This window comes from Cnephaeus nilssonii (genome assembly GCF_951640355.1).
Source record: "Cnephaeus nilssonii genome assembly, chromosome: 10".
Classification (NCBI taxonomy): domain Eukaryota; kingdom Metazoa; phylum Chordata; class Mammalia; order Chiroptera; family Vespertilionidae; genus Cnephaeus; species Cnephaeus nilssonii.
The window spans coordinates 32,065,191-32,086,232 of NC_137081.1; the positions used below are offsets into that span (position 1 = coordinate 32,065,191).

Sequence of the window (21,042 nt, forward strand, 5' to 3'; positions counted from 1 at the left end):
GAGAGGGAGAGATGGGGAAGAAGGTAAGCCACTGATCTCAGCACCCAGAGTTCTTCCAGCACTATCTTTATCATGACTTTTGTATTTCCTTCTCCACTCTTTTCTGGATATGTTTAATTTAATTGAAATGAAACCGTGTAAGTTTTTACTTTAATGTTATAAGCATTTCTCCATGTTATTAAAATCTCTTTATTCTTATCCTTTGTAATAGTTGCACCAGTCTGTGAAGACTGTGTTTACAAAGAAAGCTCTTTTAAAAATTTTTTATTATGAAAAATGTAAAAATAATAGTAGTATACACCTAATATACCTACTACCAATATTTAATAATTAATATGTTTCCAAATATACCTTATCCATATGTATTGAATATAATATTAAATTCAATTATTGTAATAAATATTTGCTAAACCTTTTGAAGGTGATTTGTAGACACCAGGACAGTATACCCCTAAACAGCTCAGCATGCATCTCTTAAAAATGACATTTTCCTATACACCATTATTACAACTAAGCTCTTAAATATAAGGACTTTTGCCTTGACTGGTATGGCTTGGTTGGTTTGAGCATCCTATGCACCAAAAGGTGGCAGGTTTGATTCCCAATCAGGGCACATACCCAGGTTGCGGGTTCAATCCCCAGTAGGGGTGCATGCGGGAAGTAACTGATTGATGTTTCACATTGATATTTCTTTCTCTCTGAAATCAATTAAGAAATAATAAAAATAAGGACACTTAAAAATAAGGAATTTTTCTATATAGCATTATACCTAGAAAATTAATTGTAATTTTCTAATATCTAATATCCATATAGTTTTTAGATTTCCCCAACTGAACCAAAATTGTCTTTCATAGCCTGACTTTTGGGAACCTAATACCTGTCAAAATTCATGCATTGTATTTACTTGTTGTATCTCTCAGTCTTTTACTAAGAACAGCTCTCCCCACCAACCTCCTCCCTGCCCTCCCCTCTATTACACTGACTTTTTGAAGAGAGGAGGGCAGTTGTCTTTTAAAATCTGTTTCTGGATTTGTCTGATTGCTTCCTTGTGGTTTCTTTTTCATTGTTCTTTCATCCTCTGTGTTTGCTGTAAACCAAAAGTAAGAGGTTGAAGACTGGTTATATTCAGGTTGATGTGTTTATGTGCAGATGCTAGACATTTCCTTTGGACATGTGGATCTCCCTCTTGGCAGTTAGGAAGTAATCTATGAGGTGATAACTGGACACTGTGAAAATATCCCTTTGTCCAACAACTGATAACCAAATGGTTTTCAGCATTCATACATGATACTTGCCTGAGTCAATTTTATTGATAGAGTCAGCAAAATGGGAGATCCCTGCCATGCCCTTTCTTCTATTTCTTCCACGTTTATCCGTTGGTTTTCTTCTGGAAATTCTTCCACTTAAATGGAGAAGCTAAAAAGGCAGGATAATTGCCAATTTGATGTATAATTACCAATTTTCAAAGCAAGGATTTGGTAGAATAATCATTCCCAATGGAGGCAAATGTCAATCTCCCTCTCCCACTCTCTCCCTCTGTCTTTCCCTCGCTCCCCTTCTTTTCCCCTTACTCCCTCCCTCTTTCTCTCCCCCCTCTCCTCTCTAGGGTGTGTATGTGTGCCACTGTGGATTCATGGCTGTTTTTATTCAGTGTTTGACTATTAATCCTTCTTTCTGATGTTCACAGCATTATCCCCATTTTCCCAGGAGAGCCTCCTCAGGCTGGCTCTTTGGTCTTTGAATGTTTGCTTACTGTGACACAACCTGACTTTTAATTTTCTCCATGTAGACCAGAGGTGGGTTTGCAGAGCAGAGTGGACAGCTTGTCCCCTATGGGCTGGGGGGAGGTGACAGGTTGGTCCTTTGGTTATCCTGGTGGTGAAGGACACTGCCTTTTTATATATATAGATAAGCACATATTTTCTAAAATGATCTTGCGTTTTCTATAATAATTCACTTCAGATTTCTGTATGTGCTTTATGGTATATCTCCAACCTCCCACCCCCCACTTTTTTGTTCTGATTTATTATCCTTGAATGGTGTTTGCTAATCTGTGGGTTTGAACTTCCATTAGCTGTGTGCTTGGCTATCCCATCTGAGACTGACCACAGTGCTGACCATACTGCTCTGAGCAGGCTTCCCTGCCCATTTGGTCTGAGTAGTGGGTTGTTTTGGGTCACCTGCCACCTATTTCTGGCTGGCTCTGCATTTCTGCATTGAAGGTGAAGGGTGCCTGTGTTGGTGGTTTTCCTAAACCGAGTTCCTCTGGCCCCACTAGGGTGAGGTACAGCCCAGGCTCCGGGATGAACAGTGATTTGTCCTGTGGCAAGAAGAGGGCCACTCTCTTTCTTTTTTTAAAATTTACAATTTTAACCAATATTGCAAGTTTACAGTTCAGGGGCATTAAGTACATTAACAATGAGTGCAGCCATCACTGCTATTTAGTTCCCTACATAGGAACCCTTTCCCCATTAAGCAGTCAGTCCCCATTCCCCCCCTCTATCCCAGGCCACCACCAATCTGCTCTCCATTTCTATGGCTTTGTCTGTTCTGTACATTTAATAAAAATGGAGTCATCCAATATGTGTCCTTTTGTGTCTGCATCTTTCCCTTAGCATAGTAGCATGTGTCAGTGCTTCATTCCTTTTTTTTTTTTTTTAATACGTTTTTATTGATTTCAGAAAGGAAGAGAAAGGACGGGAGAGATAGAAACATCAATGATGAGAGAGAATCATTGATTGGCTGCTTCCTGCACATCCCTACTGGGATCGAGCCTGCATTTTGGGCATGTGCCCCAACTGGGAATCGAACCAGTGAATACTTGGTTCATGGGTCAGTGCTCAATCCATTGAGCCACGCCGGTGGGCAATACTTAATTCCTTTTATGGCCAAATAATATTCCATTGTATGGATAGGCCACATTTTATTTATCTGTTCACCTGTTGATCTGTCTTTGAAATGCTTTTACCCTTTGGCTATTGTGAATAGAGCTGCTATGAACAAGTTATTATTTAGTATGTTTGCTTTCAGTTCTTTGGGTATATGCCCAGAGAGTGGAATTGCTGGGTAATTCTGTGCTTACTTTATTGAGGAAGCTTCAAACTGTCTTCCACAATAGTTGCACCATTTTACAGCAATGTTAGAGTGTTCAATTTCTCTGCACTTGGCTAACAACACTTGTCTGTTTTTTGTGTTTTTGAATTATGGCCATCCTGATGGGTGTAAAGTGGTATCTCATGGTATTAGTTTTCATTTCCTTAATGACTAATGATGCTGAGCATCTTTTCATGTGCTAGTTGGTCATTTGTATATTGTCTTTGGAGAAATGTCTATTCCAGTACTTTGCCCATTTATTTTAGAATATATTTTTATTGATTTCGGAGAGGGAGAGGGAAATAGAAACATCAGTAATGAGAGAGAATCACCAATCGGCTGCCTCCTGAACGCCCCCTCCCACAGAGGATTGAGCATGCAATCCAGGCATGTGAACCAGGAATTGAACTGTGATCTCCTGGTTCATAGTTTGACACTCAGCCACTGAGCCACACTGGTCAGACAAGTTTACTGCACCTTTAAATATAAAAAGGTGCAAATCCAGAAACACTCCAGTTTAAGATTCAGTGAGTTAATGACAATAGGGTGACACCTGTTGTGTGCTGGTCCTGCACTGTACACCATGTAGAGTGGTCTGACTTCACCTTCATGACTGCTTGACCATCAATCACCGTGAGGTGGCTGAGGCTCCCAGCAACCCCAGGTCGCATAACTGGGGAATGGTGGAGTGTGGTGCTGTTCCTGTGCCTAATGCAGCCATGCAGGTGACTGAGGAAGGCAGTAGGGTGGATAGTACTTGGAGATATTGGGGAAACAGAGAGGCATTGTGTCAGGATACCATTCAGCTGTGTACAAAGCACATGCAGGGGAAGGAAGACAAAAGAAGTGTGCAAACTGATCTCGGGGATTGTGCTCGGTGGTGCAATTTAGATTTATTTCTATTTCCCTTCATTTTCTAAAATGAGCATTATTTTATTCAAAACACAAGCATGGCATGCTACCCTTGAAGTGAAGATTCCTGATGGTAAGAGTGGCATGGTGACATGATGGTTTAGAATGCTGTGCTCTAGAAAGCAGAAGATGGAGAAGCGTCTGCCCTCAGTCTCCTCTCTCGAATGTCCTAAAACACAGTTGGAACAGTTCTAACTCTTGGATCAAAACAGATTAAATTTAAGGAACCAGATATACAAAAGGGCATGACTTGTAAAAACATAGGATTTAAATTTCATAGCATCCTAATAAATGTATACATTCTGTGGAACATCTTAGCTGTGTTTTCCTTTGCCTCAATTTTTAACTCCCGTGTTGAAAATAAATCTAAACAGAGAGTTCAAGGACTTGATATAAATTAGCCTGATGCTGAAATGATTTAAAAAAAATCCTCACCGAGTATATCCTTAGAGAGAGGAAGGGGAGAGGGCATTGATGTGAGAGAGAAACATCCATCAGTTGCCCCCTGTACATGACTGGGGATCGAACCTGAAACCTAGATATGTGCCCTGACAGGGAATCAAATCGGCAACCTTTTAGCGCAAAGGACAGTGCTCAACCAACTGAGCCACCTGGCCAGGCAACACTGAAACTATTTGATGTATGAAACATCAGTTTCTTAGATATGTTCATAATTATGTCAGGGTACACTTGAATAAATTAAGTAGAAATAGGCTATAGAGAAACAAAATAAAAGAGCAATATATTGTTTGGGAAAGCAGCTTATTAAATAATTTGTGTGTTCTATAACCCACTTTTTTAATAGACTGAAAACACACTGGAAGGATCTTATTTCAGATTGTAGTGGTAGGTGTTACCAGTGGCTGGACTCTTGAATGTTCTCAAGTAAAGTAATCTCCATCCAGTATGCACAGTGACCTGGCCTCGGGCTGTTTAACAAGGGACTTTATTTCCACCTGATGTTAGAAAACAGCAGGAAACAGTGGACTGAGCATGTGCCCAGGGAGGAGGATAGTGATGATTATGATCTTGCTGTGCATTTATTTGTGCAGCGTTTGGTTGGATATGAGTATTTCCTGCTCTATACAGCACCCCCTGAGGTGGGAGGGGCAGATTGAGAAACTGGAGTGTAGTAGAGTGGCTGCTTTCAGCTCAAGTAGTTGCAGCTTCAGGCCTTGCATTCCAGCCTTGGTGTGTTTCATTCATTTCTGAGTTACCAGAGCATCCTGTCTGTACCTCTGTAATGGAAATTTCCTAATTTACACAAAAGTAGGGAGAGGAGTTGGATTAATCACCCAGTCTAAACAGTTGTCAGCCCATTGTGTCTTTCTTGTTTCATCTGTCCCCACCTCCCAACCCTTGTTTCTGTTACTTAAAGCAAATTCTTATGGTACTTTTTACTTTGTAAAAGTATCTCTTTACCAGCATGCAATTTCCTTAAAGGTCAAGGGTCCCTGTCTCTTTCATCATCATATTCCCAGCAGTGCTAGCACTTAAGTGTTCAATAAATATTTGTTGAAACAAAGAGTGCATTTCATTCCACCATCCATAAGGAGGCGGATTTTCCTGTGTAGGCTCAAAGATTCCGGTGAATCTTTTGGTGTCTTAACCGAACCACTGCGTGTGTTGTGTGTATTTGGGATGTTGCACTTGCTGCTGGTGAATCAGTTGGCCCACATCCTGTGTAGAGAACTTGGGTTGTGCCTTGATACATGCACACTTATCCATACGTTCACCCCAGAAAAGTGGGAGGAGTTATGACTATAGTTATTCTTGCTTACTGGTAACTTGTAAAAACAAAAAACCAAAAAAATCTTTCCTCAAGCACATATTTCTTTTTTCATTTGATAATGAATCTTAGAATTGAAATCAGACAGACCTGGGTTTGAGCCCGACCTCTGTCCCTTCTCTATTGATACAGGTTCTCTCTGACCCTCAGTTTCTTCATAAGTGAAATGGGGTGGTAACTGTTCACAGGGTGGTGAAGATTAAATGAAATGCTGATGATAACTAAGTTCCTGGTATAGAGTAGACGCTCCACAAATACTGCCCCTGTCTTGCATCCCCTTGCCCATGTTTCTGTGAAATGGGGATGTTTACCATACCTCCCTTAGATGGTGTGTAGATAAAGTGGGGTCATCTGTGGAAAGCTCCTAAACCCTGGAACACCAGCATTAGTGATCAGAGTGGCCACTGATAGTGATCCAACTGAGCTAGCTCAGTCTACCCACCTTTATTAGACAGGAATGCATTTAGCAGATCAATGACACCAGTAGGACCCAGATTGTTTCTGCCTTACTACCAGCATTAGACTGTTGCTTGCCACCTCATGATCTCAACATGGCTGCTACAGCTCTATACATAGTGACTACATTCAAGGCAAGAAAGAAGGGGGAGTTGAAGCCACGTGTGTTCCCAAATATTAATGAAGCAACTCTCCTATGCAGGATTTCTGTGTAGGTCTATTTGACCAAGACTGAGCCATGTGGCCAGAACTGAGGAAGTGGGATCAGGACTGTGATGATTGACAACATTTAGTACAACCAGTCCACTTAGAATTGAGACCCTGTTAGCAAAGGGGGGAGGGAGACAGTAAAAGAAGTGCCCTCAGATGTAGGGAAAGAGGCTGTGGACTCCAAATGAAGGGCAGATGTGAGAGCAGCCCTTTTGGGGATTACATTTCGGGCCACTTTTAGGCTCTTCTGCTTGTCCTTCATTATATAGTGGGGACAGGAATGAGGCCTTTCCCTTCCTCTCAGTGGAACCTCTAATGACATAGGGGCTTTTGGGATATGGTAGCTCTAATCTTGGTCGCACTGCATTGAAGGAGGCAAACCAGTGGGAAAAGGGAAATTATGATCTCTTGATTAGTAAGAAAAGAAAGGCAGTCCTTTTTTGGGGTTTTGTTTTAATTTTTATTTATTGATTTGAGAGAGAGAAACAAACATCGATTTGTTGTTCCACCCATTCATGCATTCACTAGATCAGTGGTCGGCAAACCGCGGCTCGCGAGCCACATGCAGCTCTTTGGCCCCTTGAGTGTGGCTCTTCCACAAAATACCACGTGCGGGCGCGCACTTACAGTGCGATTGAAACTTCGTGGCCCATGCGCAGAAGTCGGTTTTCGGCCTAGGCGAGTCTATTTTGAAGAAGTGGTTCTAACACCGAGCCTCACTCAAGGGGCCAAAGAGCTGCATGTGGCTCTCGAGCTGCGGTTTGCCGACCACTGCACTAGATGATCCCCTTTTGTGCCCCGACTGGGCATCAAACCCATCTGGATGACGTTTCAATTTACGGAGCTACCTGGCCAGGGCAAGGCAGTCCTTTTTATATGAGTTACTATTTTGGGTCTTTAAGAAAAACCTAATGTGGGGTGCTTTTGAATCAGATTGGCAGCATCCGATGTAGAACCTGGCTCTGCAAAGTTGAGAGGAATTCTCCAGCACAGCAGTTACCCAGGTGTCTCTCTTGCTGGTTGTTGGTGCCATGCAGACATAAATGTGTGCAGCATTTGGTGTGGTCATATGTGTGCAAACGCCCTCAGCTTCTGATAGGCTGTGATAAGACCAGATGGTAGGTAGGTAGGTTGTCAATAAGTTGCAGGAAGTTCGGAATCAGGATGAACTAGTGGGTGGTGTTTTGAATAGGTAAAGGAATTTACCTTTGCCTAATTGAATTAGATTTATTAGTAGACTTTTATGCTGGTTTCATTTTGCCAACAAATATTTTTGGTCTGGTTTGTGCAGGTCTTCCATTTACTGTCTGTGTGGCCTTGCATGAGTTAATTCTTCGGTTTCCTAATATGTAAAATGAGAACAAATCTCCAGAGCTGGTATGAGGATTAAAAGGTAAAAATGGCTCATCTGTATGTAGTAAATGTGATGAGTACTTAATGTTTAAAATAATCTGTAATTCTTTGAATATGTTGTACATGCTTTATGCTTTTTGAACAGATTATTTTTTGGTTGTTTCCTGTTTATGAATTATGGTGTTCATAAACTATAAACCATAGAAGAAGGTTCGAAATAAGAGTAAGGAGGCCTGACATTTCTTTTGTGGTCTGTTATGAGCTGTTTAACCTTGAACATATTACTCAATATCTTGGTAACCAGTTTTCTTATTTGTGAATTGGAATATTAGTGTCCGTTTCGTAGATCATAAGTGTTCTATTAATATGGCAAATAGATATGAAGATGCTCATGAAAAGTGCTCTGCACGTATAAGGTAGTAAGTTTTTCTAGCTTCTTTCCATTGAAACATTTTAATAGTCCTTTTGTATATTAATGCTTTATGCTAACATTCCTACTTTTTTTGGACTTGGTGAATTTGGATGGTATTGTCTAACATAGTTAGGTCCATGCCATTTTTTTGTTCAAGGACTAAAAAAGTTTAAGGACAAGTAGATGACTGAAGTGAACATTTACTTAAATTTTCACTCCTTTTATTTTATCCCCATTCCCCCTTCTATTACCTGGCTTGCCTGCAGCCTCTGTCTCCTCCTTCAAGCAGGTAGTGGTCAGGAAAATGTGGAAATTCTCACACTTGCATGCATGAGACACTGAGCATTAGCAAAGCTCTGCCTGGAGTTGTACTTTTATCCTTTTATTGATTAACTTTGTTTTTCCTTTTTTTTTTTTAAACAACAGACAACGTAAAGTTAAATTGTGATGTATATAAATAAGCTGTACACACATGCACCCACACACCCAAAAGCACTAGGATGTCATCCTCAGGGCTCCTTTTTGTCAGGCCCGTGATTCGACATCTTTTAGTCACCATTCTGCTGACTCCAGGTCGTGCCTTCTGCCAGTTTTCCTTGTAATAGTTTCTTTTTCTTTGTTACTGTTGTTTTCGCAGAGGTTCTTAGAATATTCTGGATGCTGGCTCTCACGTATCTTCTCCCAGAAAATGGCTTCTCTTTTCTCGTTTTTTGTTAAGGTTCCGATGAGCAGAATTTCTCATTTGGAATATAGTTGGCTTTAGTAGTCTTATAGTATAGTATTTTTAAAAATCCTGTTTAAGAAGCTTTTTCTAGTCCCAAAGTCATAAAGAAATTCTCCGATATCATTTGCTGAAACTTTTAAGGTTTTGCCTTTTGCATTGGATCTGTAGTCTGTCTGGAAGTGACTTTTGTCTATGGTGTGTGAGGGAAGGGACCATTGTGTTTTGTCCATCAACAGTCCATGTTTCAGCCCCATTCACTGACTTGTCTCTTTGCTCCTCTAACCTGTGATGCTGCTGCTGTCACACTTATTGGTTTCAGATCTATTTCTGGGCTACCTTTGATTCCCCCAATTCTACTTCTAGTAATTTGCCCTAAGGAATAGCCCAAGACAGTGTATGCATTTCGTTATAACAGTATTCTTTGAAGCATGTTGATGGTGCTGAGCAGGAAGTATTCTAAATGTTCTAGCAGTGGAGTGAGACACATCTGCACAGTAAAATATGTACTCTGTAGCTGTTAAAATATGTTTACTAATATGAAAGAGTGCTGACATTATAGCATGACAGAAAAAATAGGAAGTTCAAGTACGGTATGTACAGTCTGATTCCATGCTTATAAATAGTTAACGTGCATGTTAATAAAACAACCCTTTCAGTGCACTTTGATCTGGCTTCCCCCTGGCAGGTCCTCCTCTGACTTCTCCCATTGCCACGCTATTTGATATCTACGAGGTCTTCACAGTGCTTTCTCATCTGCTCCCTGATTTTCTGCTCACTCTTCTCATCCTCTGTTTTGGATTCCCGCCTCCTCTTTGCACCAATGTTGGTGTCCTGGGGTTCCTGGTTGGGTCCCTAGACTTCCTCTCATTCCATTCCTTATCCATAAGGGACTGCCTTGAGGCTTCTCTCCTATTAAACTTTCTCTTATACCCCCCACCATATATCTGCAGCTGGCTCTTCAGTCAGCTGGCCCAGCATTCTCAAGGCCCTTAGACTAGGATGTCCAGAAGGAAGCCCACATCCTCCCCATGAGGACCCTCAGAGTCATCCTGGTTTTCTGTCCTGCCTCCTTGCCTCTGTCTGTGGTGGATCTTCTTCCCTAACGTGCATGCCTGTGTCATGTCTCTTCCTCCCAGACGCTCGCTGGCTGCTCTTTTACAAGAGTTTCTGGAGTATTCTTCCCGCCTCTAGGTTTTACGCCTTCCCTCTTTGCTTCACACTGTGGCCAGAATCATCATTCAAAAGTGTATATATGCCAGGGAGACACCATCCCTTGACCTGTGGCTCACAGGCCTGGCTGTCAGTGATCTAGGCCTGTTCCTCACCTTCCTGGCCCTGGCCCCTACCTTCCTGACCCTCTCAGGCTCTGTGCAGCCAGTGCTGGGACTGTGGCGGGAGTGAAGGACTGATGAGGGAGGGGCTCCCACTTCCTTACCAGAGAGGGGCATCCTCACCCTGGGACTGGGCACATGCGGTCCCTCGGAGACAGAGGAAGTCTGGTGGGCAGGTGGGTTTGACCAGGGCTCACCGGGCCTATCTGTTTTCCCATTTCTCTGCTTCCTGGTTGAAGCCTCTTTTAAGGACATTTCCAGAGCTGCCTTCCTCAATTCTTTCTTTGTTTCTGAGCTTCCCCTGCAGCAGGTGACTAGGCAGTCTTGCCTGTGGCCAGGCACGTCTGTCTGGGCAGTGGGTGGCTTAGGCTCAGGCTGAGTGCTCTGCTGGGTTTCACCTCTGGAGTCCAGCTGGGGATTTGCTTCCTCTCTGTCTGGAGGTGGGCCAGTGCTCACATTCTCACTTGGTACTCCACCTGATTCTCAGTGCCCGTGTGTGTACTTTCTCGTCTCTGGTGGTAACGAAAGTGTCCTGTATTGCTTGTAGGACAGAGTCGGCCCTCTTGTTTGTGCAAAGAACGTGACAGGATGATTCTGAGAGCTTGGCTGCTCAACATGCCCCTGAGCCAGCTGCACTTGAGATCTGGGTGTTTGACCTGGCTCTTTGCTCTGTGGGGTGTAAGAAAGAGCCCTGCCAGCCCCACAGTTTCCTGTGGGTGCGCGTTACAGGCTGCCTGATGCAAAACATAGCAGATTATTGAGAGGTGTTATTTTCTTGACCACTTTGGTTCATTGCTTTTGACCGAGTGTTTAAAAATACTCTGCAACACATCTATAGTATTCACAAGCAGTGAATCAGGAGAAGAAATGTAGTTTCTGAGAAAGCTTCAAAGAAATACCGACTTTATCTCTTCCCCAGCCTTTTCCGCTGAAACCCACCAGTCTTTTTCTGAGCACTCTTGTTCTATAAATAGAACAGCAGCTCTCGTTGGCTAGCCCACGATCAGTTCTCATCCGCTCTCTGAAAGATGTGTGTGTGTGTGTGTGTGTGTGTGTGTGTGTGTGTGTGTGTGTGTTGGATGGTGGTTTAATTTTGCTCTTCTTTTTTTTTTTTTAATTTTGCTCTTCTTATGTGTGATATGTGTAGCAGGAGATGCAAGAAAAAATACTCGAGTGTTTATCCTTTAAAAATAACTCAGAACTTTTCTGGGTCTGTGCTTTTTTTTTTTTTTTAAATTTGCATTTAAGAAAGAGATGGAAAAGATTCATTTCCCTGCAGAGGTAAGGAAAACTCGTGGGTGAGGAGAGGTGCTTGCACCTGTGAGCAAGTCCTGTGGGGTCAAGAGGAAAGGCTCTCCTGCTGTGGGATGCAGGCGTCTGAGGTTCTGTGCTACTGTACACACTAGCTGGTCTATGTCTTTGAAGAGCACATTGAAATGAGCATCACCATGTAAAGAAGGGGTCTGCAAACAAGCCCAGGAAACAGCCTGGGATTGGAGGTTGGGCTGTCTCTCGGTCTGGATTCTGTCTGGTTCTGGTTTAGCATATGTTCCCGCACTTCCAAAAAGCCAGGCCTTTGTTCAGTTAAGGATGGAGGTTTCAGACTCTGACTGGAGTTGGTGTGTCTCTCCTCTTGACCACTGGGTGATGTGTTCCTCTCTTCTGGTGCAATTACCTGGGAGAGCAGGTGGGCGACCTTCTTACAAGTAAAGATGCAGGCAGGTATACATAACAGAGTGAGTAGGTAGATTCCTCAGTAGATTTTCTCCTGGGTTGGTTCTCTTGTGAGTTGAGAGCAGCTTCCATCATACCTGGCTTGTGGTTGTGAGCCGGCATGTGCCCAGGAAGCTCACAGAAGGGACATCCTGTAGCAGGGTAGGAGAAGAGCACGCTGTCTGCATTCCTAGGACACCCTGGACTGCTGTGCTGCTTAGGTGGGGGTTCTGCTGCACAGCCAGGTGTGTGTGGGACAGGGGCTTTCTTCAGTGTCATCCTCTGGGGGCAGGTAACACTGCATCCTGAGTTCTCCTCCCTCCCTGGTTAGGAGTAGGCCGATGGAGGGACCAGACGACCAGTGCTCTGCTCTTGCCTTCTGATGTATTTGGGTGACGGGAAGTTTCTATGTCTGGTTTCTTCTTATGTCATCTGAGGTGGTCCCAGATACCCAGATGCTTCTTAGAGATACTTTTTAAAAAGTTACTTAAAGTTACTATGGGATTAGGTGATTAAACAAAAGCTTATTTGAACCAATATTTTTGTCCTTTAACAGAATTTTTGTACTTTCTGCCCCCATTCTGTGATGAGACTATGTAGAATGGACATTTCTGTTAGGTGGGGTAAACCATACCCTGCAGATGCTGAGAGCCAGGCTCTTGTTCATGCATCTTGTTTATTAGTTTTGACTTGGGTTAGTGGCTCCTAGTGGTTCCATGTGTCAGTGACCGGATAGACTCTGGAGCATTTAACTTCTGAGTGACCCGCTGGGCTCTCTCAGCCCACTAGGTGTCCAGCCTATGGGATGCGATGTGAGGGGAACAGCTCCAGGATAAGCCATGCCCAATCTTAGCTTTCATTGAGACGAGGTGAGTAGACTGCTGTCTACCTCTTGATTCTCTTAACAGAACTCCTAGTTTTGTTGTGGTCTCCTCAGATTTACAGGATGAGATAAATTTTAATGACTTTGGCTATTCACTTATCTCTCACAGTGTGGGCAGACGCATGTGCCTGGTCTGTGAATATGGGTGAAGGCTGAATGGGGTGCAGATCTGGAGCTGCACTGAACCCCACAGCAACCTACGTCGGCAGTTTTGGCAACAGGATCCTGAGAAATGGCAGGAGGCCAAATAGCATGGAGACGAGGCCAAGAATAACTAAAAAAATACCAAATGTTGAAGTTGGAGAATGCACTGGCCCAGGCTGCTTGCTGTGGTCCTTCTAACCTTCTGTCCATTTTTGCTGCTCCCCAGGCATATCCAGGGCACACCTTGGGCCTCTGAAACCCCCACCGCTTAGGCATGCCATCGCCCCACAGAGAATTGTGGTAGCCCTCCCCCAGCAGTGCGCTCAGCCTGTCCATAGGTCAAGGTCTGGGGAGAGTGTGAGAAATATTTCTGTTAGGCTGTCAGCAGTTAGAGACGCGCATGTACCAGACCGTCAGTGTGCAGCTTGGGTGGATGAGTGCAGTGCTGCTGTGAAAACGTGTGCTTATGAGTTCGTTTCTGTGCTTTCAGACCATCATCAAAGAGGGGATGCTGACCAAACAGAACAATTCATTCCAGCGATCCAAAAGGAGATACTTCAAGCTGCGAGGTCGAACACTGTACTATGCAAAGACTGCAAAGGTAAGGAGAAGTACTGGAAACTTCATGGGAGGAAATATCCGGGGACCTGCAGGGTGCTGGGTCTTCATCTGGGAAGAAATCTTCTATTTTTAGTGCTGTTTTTTGTAGAGAAAATACTCCAGGGTGCTAAATTTTATTTGTTTCCATGGAGATCTAGGTGCTTATAAACATTGATTTTTATTTATTTATTTTATGTTGTGTGTCACCAATGGGGAAAGAGAAATGTCACAGAAATAACCATATTACAGCTGAATCTTTCCTGCAGAAAGATTAGGAGTCACAGACTTAGATATCTTTATGGATTAGAGTGTATTTTTAAAAAATACTTTATTGAGGTATAATTGGCATACAAAAAGCCATAGATATTTTTTAATGTATACATTTTGAGGAGTTTGGAGATAAGTATACATCTATGAAACTAACACAAAGTATTTTTGAAATGTACCGGGCTTCTTGGTGTGTGAACAGCAGTTCCTTATCCCTGGGCTCTCTAGCCAGGATACTTCCTGCTGGGTGCCATCTTGCACGTAAGACTGAAAGCTGGAATCACCAGGCAGATGTTGAGAAAGAGGAGGAGACACTGAGAGTCACTAAGTTACTGCCATGTTTAAACAAATGTGGTCTTACACTTTTCAGATATTTGTGTGTTTATAAAACTAGTTTTTGGTATTCTGAACACTAGTATTTTTGTATCATGTTGCTGTCAATACTGATATTTTGGTGTTAAGAAAAATCTGAATCATTTGCATTTTGACATGTATCCTTAGAGAGTTAGTACATTAAAATTTGAAACTGAACAGAGCACTTTGTTTATAAAGTGTTCTGACCATGTCCCTCATTTAAAAAAAACCCTTATAGTTATTTTAGTTCTATGGGCGTTAGGGGTTGGGGAGAGGTTATTTAAAAGGCCAAGCCTCTTTTCTGAGTTATTATTTCCTCCAGGGGTTTCCTATGGAGTCCTCGTAGAGAGGCCAGTAAGGTTAACAGGTGGGGACTGTGATGGTAGGTTTGGGGTAGGGGAGAGGAAAATGGGGCCTGTTCCCAGGCATAGATTCCATCCCTTCTTCTGGAGCTTGTCTCTTTCCAGGACTAGATAACTTTCCACTTTGCTTCCTCATTTTCTTTCACAGCCCAGTGTCTTCTCTTTGGGCCAATCTCTCTTCCACTAGAATAATTTATTTTAGTGGGACCTTTCTTCCAAATGTGCTTGCTGGAGAAGCTAGAGACAGAAGGACAGAGGATCCACAGTCCAGACCCCTGCTGTCTCACGTAGATCCTGTCTGAGGACATATTTCCCATTTAAAATGAAATGCTGATATTACAGAAAATAAATACAGAATTACATTATTATCATTATTTTTCCCACTAATGCAATCACTAATGAACTCCCTGTTAAAAAAAAAAATCATGGAGCCATGCCTGTGGTTAGATGGGGGGATGTTGTCAGTGCTTACTTAGTTAGGCAACAAGCCTCCAATTTCAGGGTCCTTGGCATCTATGGATGCTTGACTGGGATTGAGGAGAGTGGTGGGCAGCATTGGGCCAGGGCTTAGGAATGTGCCCACCTCAGAGGTGCCTTAGCTTCGAGCTGACTGTGGTCCCTGTGTCTCTCCAGTCGATCATATTTGATGAAGTAGACCTGACAGATGCCAGCGTGGCTGAATCCAGCACCAAAAATGTCAACAACAGTTTTACGGTAAGACTCTGGACATACATCTTTCCTGATTCTTCACCACATCTGGTTTTCCTTTTTAATTTGAACAAATGTGTGAGCAGTTCAGACTTTTTTATCCTTTTCACTCTGATGGGAATGATTCCTGGTAAATATTGAATTTAAGGCTTAAAATAATACTGTGGTTGGTGAATAACTGAGAATTTGGCACTTGTAAGCACAAAAGAATAAGAGCTTGGTCCAAATGAAAATTTTTAACATGTTATAGTTTACATTTCTCTAACAGTTTTACATAGAAGTTTGTTTTTCATGATTATTGTAAAAAATTTGGAAAATACAGGCAAGTATGTTGAAGCAATGAAAAAATAGCCATAATTAGGCCACCTCAAAACAGAATGTTGATATTTTGGTTTCTTTTTCTTTTTTTAGTTTTAAACTGCCCCCCTCCTTCCCATTTATAAAAGTTTTGTGCTTTCTGCAAAAGTTCTAAGTGCATAAAATCATATGACCTCCTCCCTCAGGCAAAGGTAACAACTGTGCACTCTGGAGTGTTTATCTTTATTTCTAAACTAGAGGTCCGTTGCACGAAATTTGTGCAAGAATAGGCCTTTGCAGCCCTGGCTGCCCCGCGTTTCTACCCCCTGCCCACTGGTTGTTCTGGAAGGTCGTTCCACCATCTGGTCTAATTAGCATATTAGCTCTTTATTATATAGGATATCTGTGTCTTCACCCACATCCACCATGAGATCATAGCGATCCTTTTGTATTTACATTTTTTTCTCTTTACAATATATGGTGATTATTTCTCTGTGTTAATTGATCTGAATGTTCATCATATTTTTTAATGGCTATATAGCATTTCTTGTATGACTTTCCAATTTTGGCTTCAGGAGTTGACTTTAGAACCTATAAGTTATGACTCCAATATTAGGAATGGAGTATTTAAAAATAGTTTTCTTAGTATTATTAAGCTATCTCATTTAGACATAAAGTATGCTTCCTATTTTCTTTTCAATTCTTTGATAACAGTCAAATCAAGGTGGGTAATTTTCGTCATGTTTAGGATTCGATATTTTGGGTTAGTGTTAGTTTCAGATATTTCCAGGTTTTGTTTTTATCTTATTTAATTATTGATTTGATTGATTGTTGATGTTGCTGATACAAATGGGATTTTCCTCTCTCCATTTAAATTTCTACTTTGTGATGATGTAACTAACTGTTCTTGGTTTTGCTTCATGGCTTATCAAATTAGCCTTTCCTGATGGTTTCTCTTATCTTATGCTTTACTTTACTTGGAATATTTTTAGCCTTTTCTCCATGAATTTTATGGTTTAGTTAGTGGCTGGGAGAGACATCTAAAACCATGTAAATGGGTTATTCTTTGATGTGTGGCTTTAGAGTTTTTAATGTAATAAGAATAGGTGTTCTCATTGGAGTGTTTTGAGCATTAATTTAGGTGACCAATTTGGTTTTAGTATTTGTACATTTCCTAACAATAAATATTTCTTGGTAATGTTGAACCTTACAACCAGATTTTGGATTTAGAACTTTCTGTCCATGTGTGTGCTTTTCTTTGGTGTGGGAAGGTAGCCTTTGTTGTGTTTTGATTTCAGAGTTAAAATAACTGCATAAAATTCTTTTAGTAACTTTTTTTGATTTTATGTGTTCTGGAACACTTAAAAAAATCTTTATTGTTGAAAGTATTACAGATACCCCCATCTCCTTCTCTCCCCCATTGCCCCCTTCCAACTGGTTTCTGTCCTGCCCCAGGCCTTCACCACCCTGTTGTCTGTGTCCATAGATAATGCATATATGCATATAAGTTCTTTGGGTAATCTCTTCCCCCCTCATCCACTCCCTCCTTCCCTCAGAGATTTATCAGTCTGTTCCTTGTTTCCATGCCTCTGGTTCTATTTTATTCATCAGTTTATTTTGTTCGTTAGATTCCTTGTTCATTTATTTTGATTTTTAGATTCACTTGTTGATAGATATGTATTTATAGCCATTTTACTGTTCATAATTTTTTCTTTTGTTTTCTTCTTACTAATTGCTTTTCTCTTGCTGCTTTTAATATTATCTCTTTGTCTTTAACCCTTGGCATTTTAATTATGATGTGTCTTGGTAGGGGCCTCTTTGGGTTCCTCTTGTTTGGGACTCTCTGTGCTTCCTGGACTTCTAAGTTCAGGTAGGGAAAGTTTTCTGTCATTTTGTCTTCAAATAGGTTTTCAATATCTTGTTCCCTTCTCCTTCTGGCACCTCCATAATGCAAATGTTGGTGTGGTTGAAGTTGTCCCAGAGGCTCCTTATAATATGTTCATATTTAAAAAAGAATAACTTACTAGATGCCGAAACCGGTTTGGCTCAGTGGATAGAGCGTCGGCCTGCGGACTCAAGGGTCCCAGGTTCGATTCTGGTCAAGGGCATGTACCTTGGTTGCGGGCACATCCCCAGTAGGGGGTGTGCAAGAGGCAGCTGATGGATGTTTCTCTCTCATCGATGTTTCTAACTCTCTATCCCTCTCTCTTCCTCTCTGTAAAAAATCAATAAAATATATTTTAAAAAAATAAAAAAGAATAAACACACACACACACACACACACACACACACACACACATATATATATATATATATATATATATATATATATATATGCATATATATATTAATTTCAGAGAGGAAGAGACGGAGAGAGAGATAGAAACATCAAAGATGAGAGAGAATCATTGATTGGCTGCCTCCTGAATGCCCCACATCGGGGATCGAGCCTGCAATCTAGGCATGTGCCTTAACTGGAATCTAACCGTGATCTCCTGATTCATAGGGCGACGCTCAACCACTGAGCCACACTGGCCAAGCTATCTTCATGTTTTTTTTATTCTTTTTTCTTTTTGCTCTTCTGATTGGGTGTTTTTTGCTTCCTCATATTCCAAATCGTTGATTTGATTCTCAGAATCCTCTACTCTACTGTTGAATCCCTGTAAATTATTCTTTATTTCAGTTAGTGTATGCTTAATTTCTGACTGGTCCTTTTTCATTTTTTTGATTTTCTCACTAAGGTTCTTGTAATTCTCACTAAGATCCTTGAAATTCTCACTGAGACCCTTCAAGCTCTTATTAAGTTTCTTAAGCAGTTTTATAGCCATTGTTTTGAACTCTTTAGTAGTTTACTTTCTTCCATTTCATTTAGTTCTTTTTCTGGAGATTTTTTATGTTCTTTCATTTGTGAATGTTTCTTTGTCTCTGCATTTTGGTTGCTTCCCTGTGTTTGTTTTTTCTACGTATTAGGTAGAGCTGCTATCTCTCCTGGAATTGGTAGAGTGACCTTGTGTAGTAGGTGTCCTATAGGGCCCAGTGTCCTATAGTGGCTCAGACTCCCCAGTCACTTGAGCTGGCACTCTAGGTGCATCCCTATGTGTGTTGTGTGCACTGTCTTGTAGTTGAGCCTTGGTTGCTGTTGGCATCCCTGGGAGGAATTGACCTTCAGGCCAGTTGGCTGTGAGGACCAGCTGCTACTACAGTGGAAGAGCTGCTGTGCAGGAGCCATCAATATGGAGCAGGACTTGCTTCAGTGGGGCTTACAATGCTCACAAAGTCTGCCCCTTAAGTGTGTTGCTTGTGGATGTGTAAAGTTGTAATTTGGTATGATCTGAAGCTGTCCACCTGGTGCACTGGCTCTGGGGCCTCCTGGGAGGTGCAGAGTCAGTCACTGCCTAGGGCCACCTGCCAGGAGCTACAGAAAGATCTGTAGATGGCTGCTACTTATATTGGGCTTGGAAGTGCACAGGCGAGGTGCGGGGGCCTAAATGTGGCGGGGGCCAGACATGGCGGGGATCTCCCTTTTCCGCGTCCCGCGCGGAAAGAGAGATGAACGAACTGGTTCTAAATGGAGGCGGCCAGGGATTGAGAAATATTAGAAATAAAGAAAACAAGACACAGAAATAGATTCATAAAGCTGGGAGCTGGGTGGATCTTTCTGTGCCTTGCTGAGGCCACAGAACAGATCCAGACTACAAAGCTGAGGCTTTATTTATAATCAGGGACAAACAAGGCAATTGACAATGTTCTTGTAAGTTTCACTTGTTTTGGCAGCACTTGCTGTCCCTCCCACAGCCCACTAGCTACCCAGGAAAGATCTAGGGATCAGTTACAGGATCAAGCTTAATTATGCTTAGAGGGCTGTGCCCTTCCAAGCTTGGGACTTGTTTGTGACTTTGCCAGCAGGTCAGTCCGAGGCTTAACCCTATAACTGCTTCTTACAGCAAGGCCAAGCTGTCTTGGGCCTCTTAGTGATAGGTATGTGGCATGCTGACTCCAGCTGCTGCTTGTTTGAGAGATTTTAGGAAAGACTGAAGCCTAAGCCAGGACAGGATATTCATATGGAAAAGGTGCTGCAAAAAGCTTGGGTAGGGGCTGCAAATTGGATGGGGCGGGGTCTCAACAAATCACCAGGTTGGAGCGAACAGTGTGAGCCAGGCTGATGAAAACTCACATATGGCTTCCAGTCAGCTCTGCAATGGTGAAGGTTTCAGCATAGGAAAAATGACCCCTGCAAGCACCTCTGTCTGGGAGAAAGCTGCCCCTGAGTTCTTGCTCCAATGCCATACAATTCAGTTCTTCCCCATATGTCCCCGGATCCCCCCCAAGCCTTTGTCCCAGTGCGGGAGTTCAGAGGGAGTGTCCGAGTAAGTCCATGTGCTGGCCCTTTAAGAGAAACCGCCTGGGACTCCAGCTGCCTCCAGGTTACTCAGTCACAATCCCTGTTGGTTTTTATAGCCCTAAATTACGGGGACTTCTCTTCCCAGCATTGGAACCCTGGGCTGAGGGGTCTGGTCTGGGGCTGGGACCTTTGCTCCTCACAGGAGCTTTGTGCAGCCTAGATATCCCTCCTGATTAAAAAACATGTCACAAGTGGGTGTCAGACCAGCCTGTTTAGCACCTTTTTAATGTGTTTTCTTTTTTATTTCTCTAGGAGAACTAGCTTTGTTTAACTTTGTTTTTCTTGTCTAATTTTTTTAATATATATTTTATTGATTTTTTACAGAGAGGAAGAGAGAGGGATAGAGAGTTAGAAACATCGATGAGAGAGAAACATCGATCAGCTGCCTCTTGCACACCCCTTACTGGGGATGTGCCCACAACCAAGGTACATGCCCTTAACCGGACTCGAACCCGGGACCCTTGAGTCCGCAGGCTGATGCTCTATCCACTGAGCCAAACCGGTTTCGGCTTGTCTAATTTTTTAAACCCTGTCTTTAATTTTTAATTTTTAAGAGAACCAGTTATTGGATTATTGATCAATCCTGTTTACTCATTACCTAATTTAATTTCTGCAAATATTTATTGTCCTTTCTATGTTTTTCACAACTTCACCTTATTTAAAACAACTTATTGATCAGCTTATTTTCATATACATCCCATCTAATAAAAGAGCAACATGCAAATTGACTGTACCTCCACTACACTCACAAGCCACGCCCACCAGCCAATCAGGAGCGAGTATGCAAATTAACCCAACTAAGATGGCTGCGGCCATGGAGAGAGCAGGAGGCTTGGGTTTCCCCAGCAATGGAGGAAGCCAAGCTTTCCGCCTGCCCTGGCCGGCCCAGGCCTCCACTCAAGGTTACAAAGTTTCAATTATAGAAGATAAATAAATCCCAACAAAAATGCTGCGGCCATGGAGTGAGCAGGAGGTTTAGCTCCACTCAAGGCTACAAAGTTTCAATTATAGAAGATAAATAAATCCCAGATA

The 21,042-nt window shown here is 42.3% G+C and overlaps 1 protein-coding gene across 2 annotated transcripts in view; it reads left to right on the forward strand.

Annotated features, from left to right (window-relative positions):
* DGKD (diacylglycerol kinase delta) overlaps positions 1-21,042 on the forward strand; it is a 107,262-nt gene that overhangs the window by 12,994 nt on the left and 73,226 nt on the right. For both annotated transcript variants that reach the window (XM_079782036.1, XM_079782035.1), the window contains exons 2-3: positions 13,511-13,621; positions 15,237-15,317. In XM_079782036.1, coding sequence (XP_079638162.1) covers positions 13,511-13,621; positions 15,237-15,317 — 192 coding nt within the window. The remainder of the gene's footprint in view (positions 1-13,510; positions 13,622-15,236; positions 15,318-21,042) is intronic.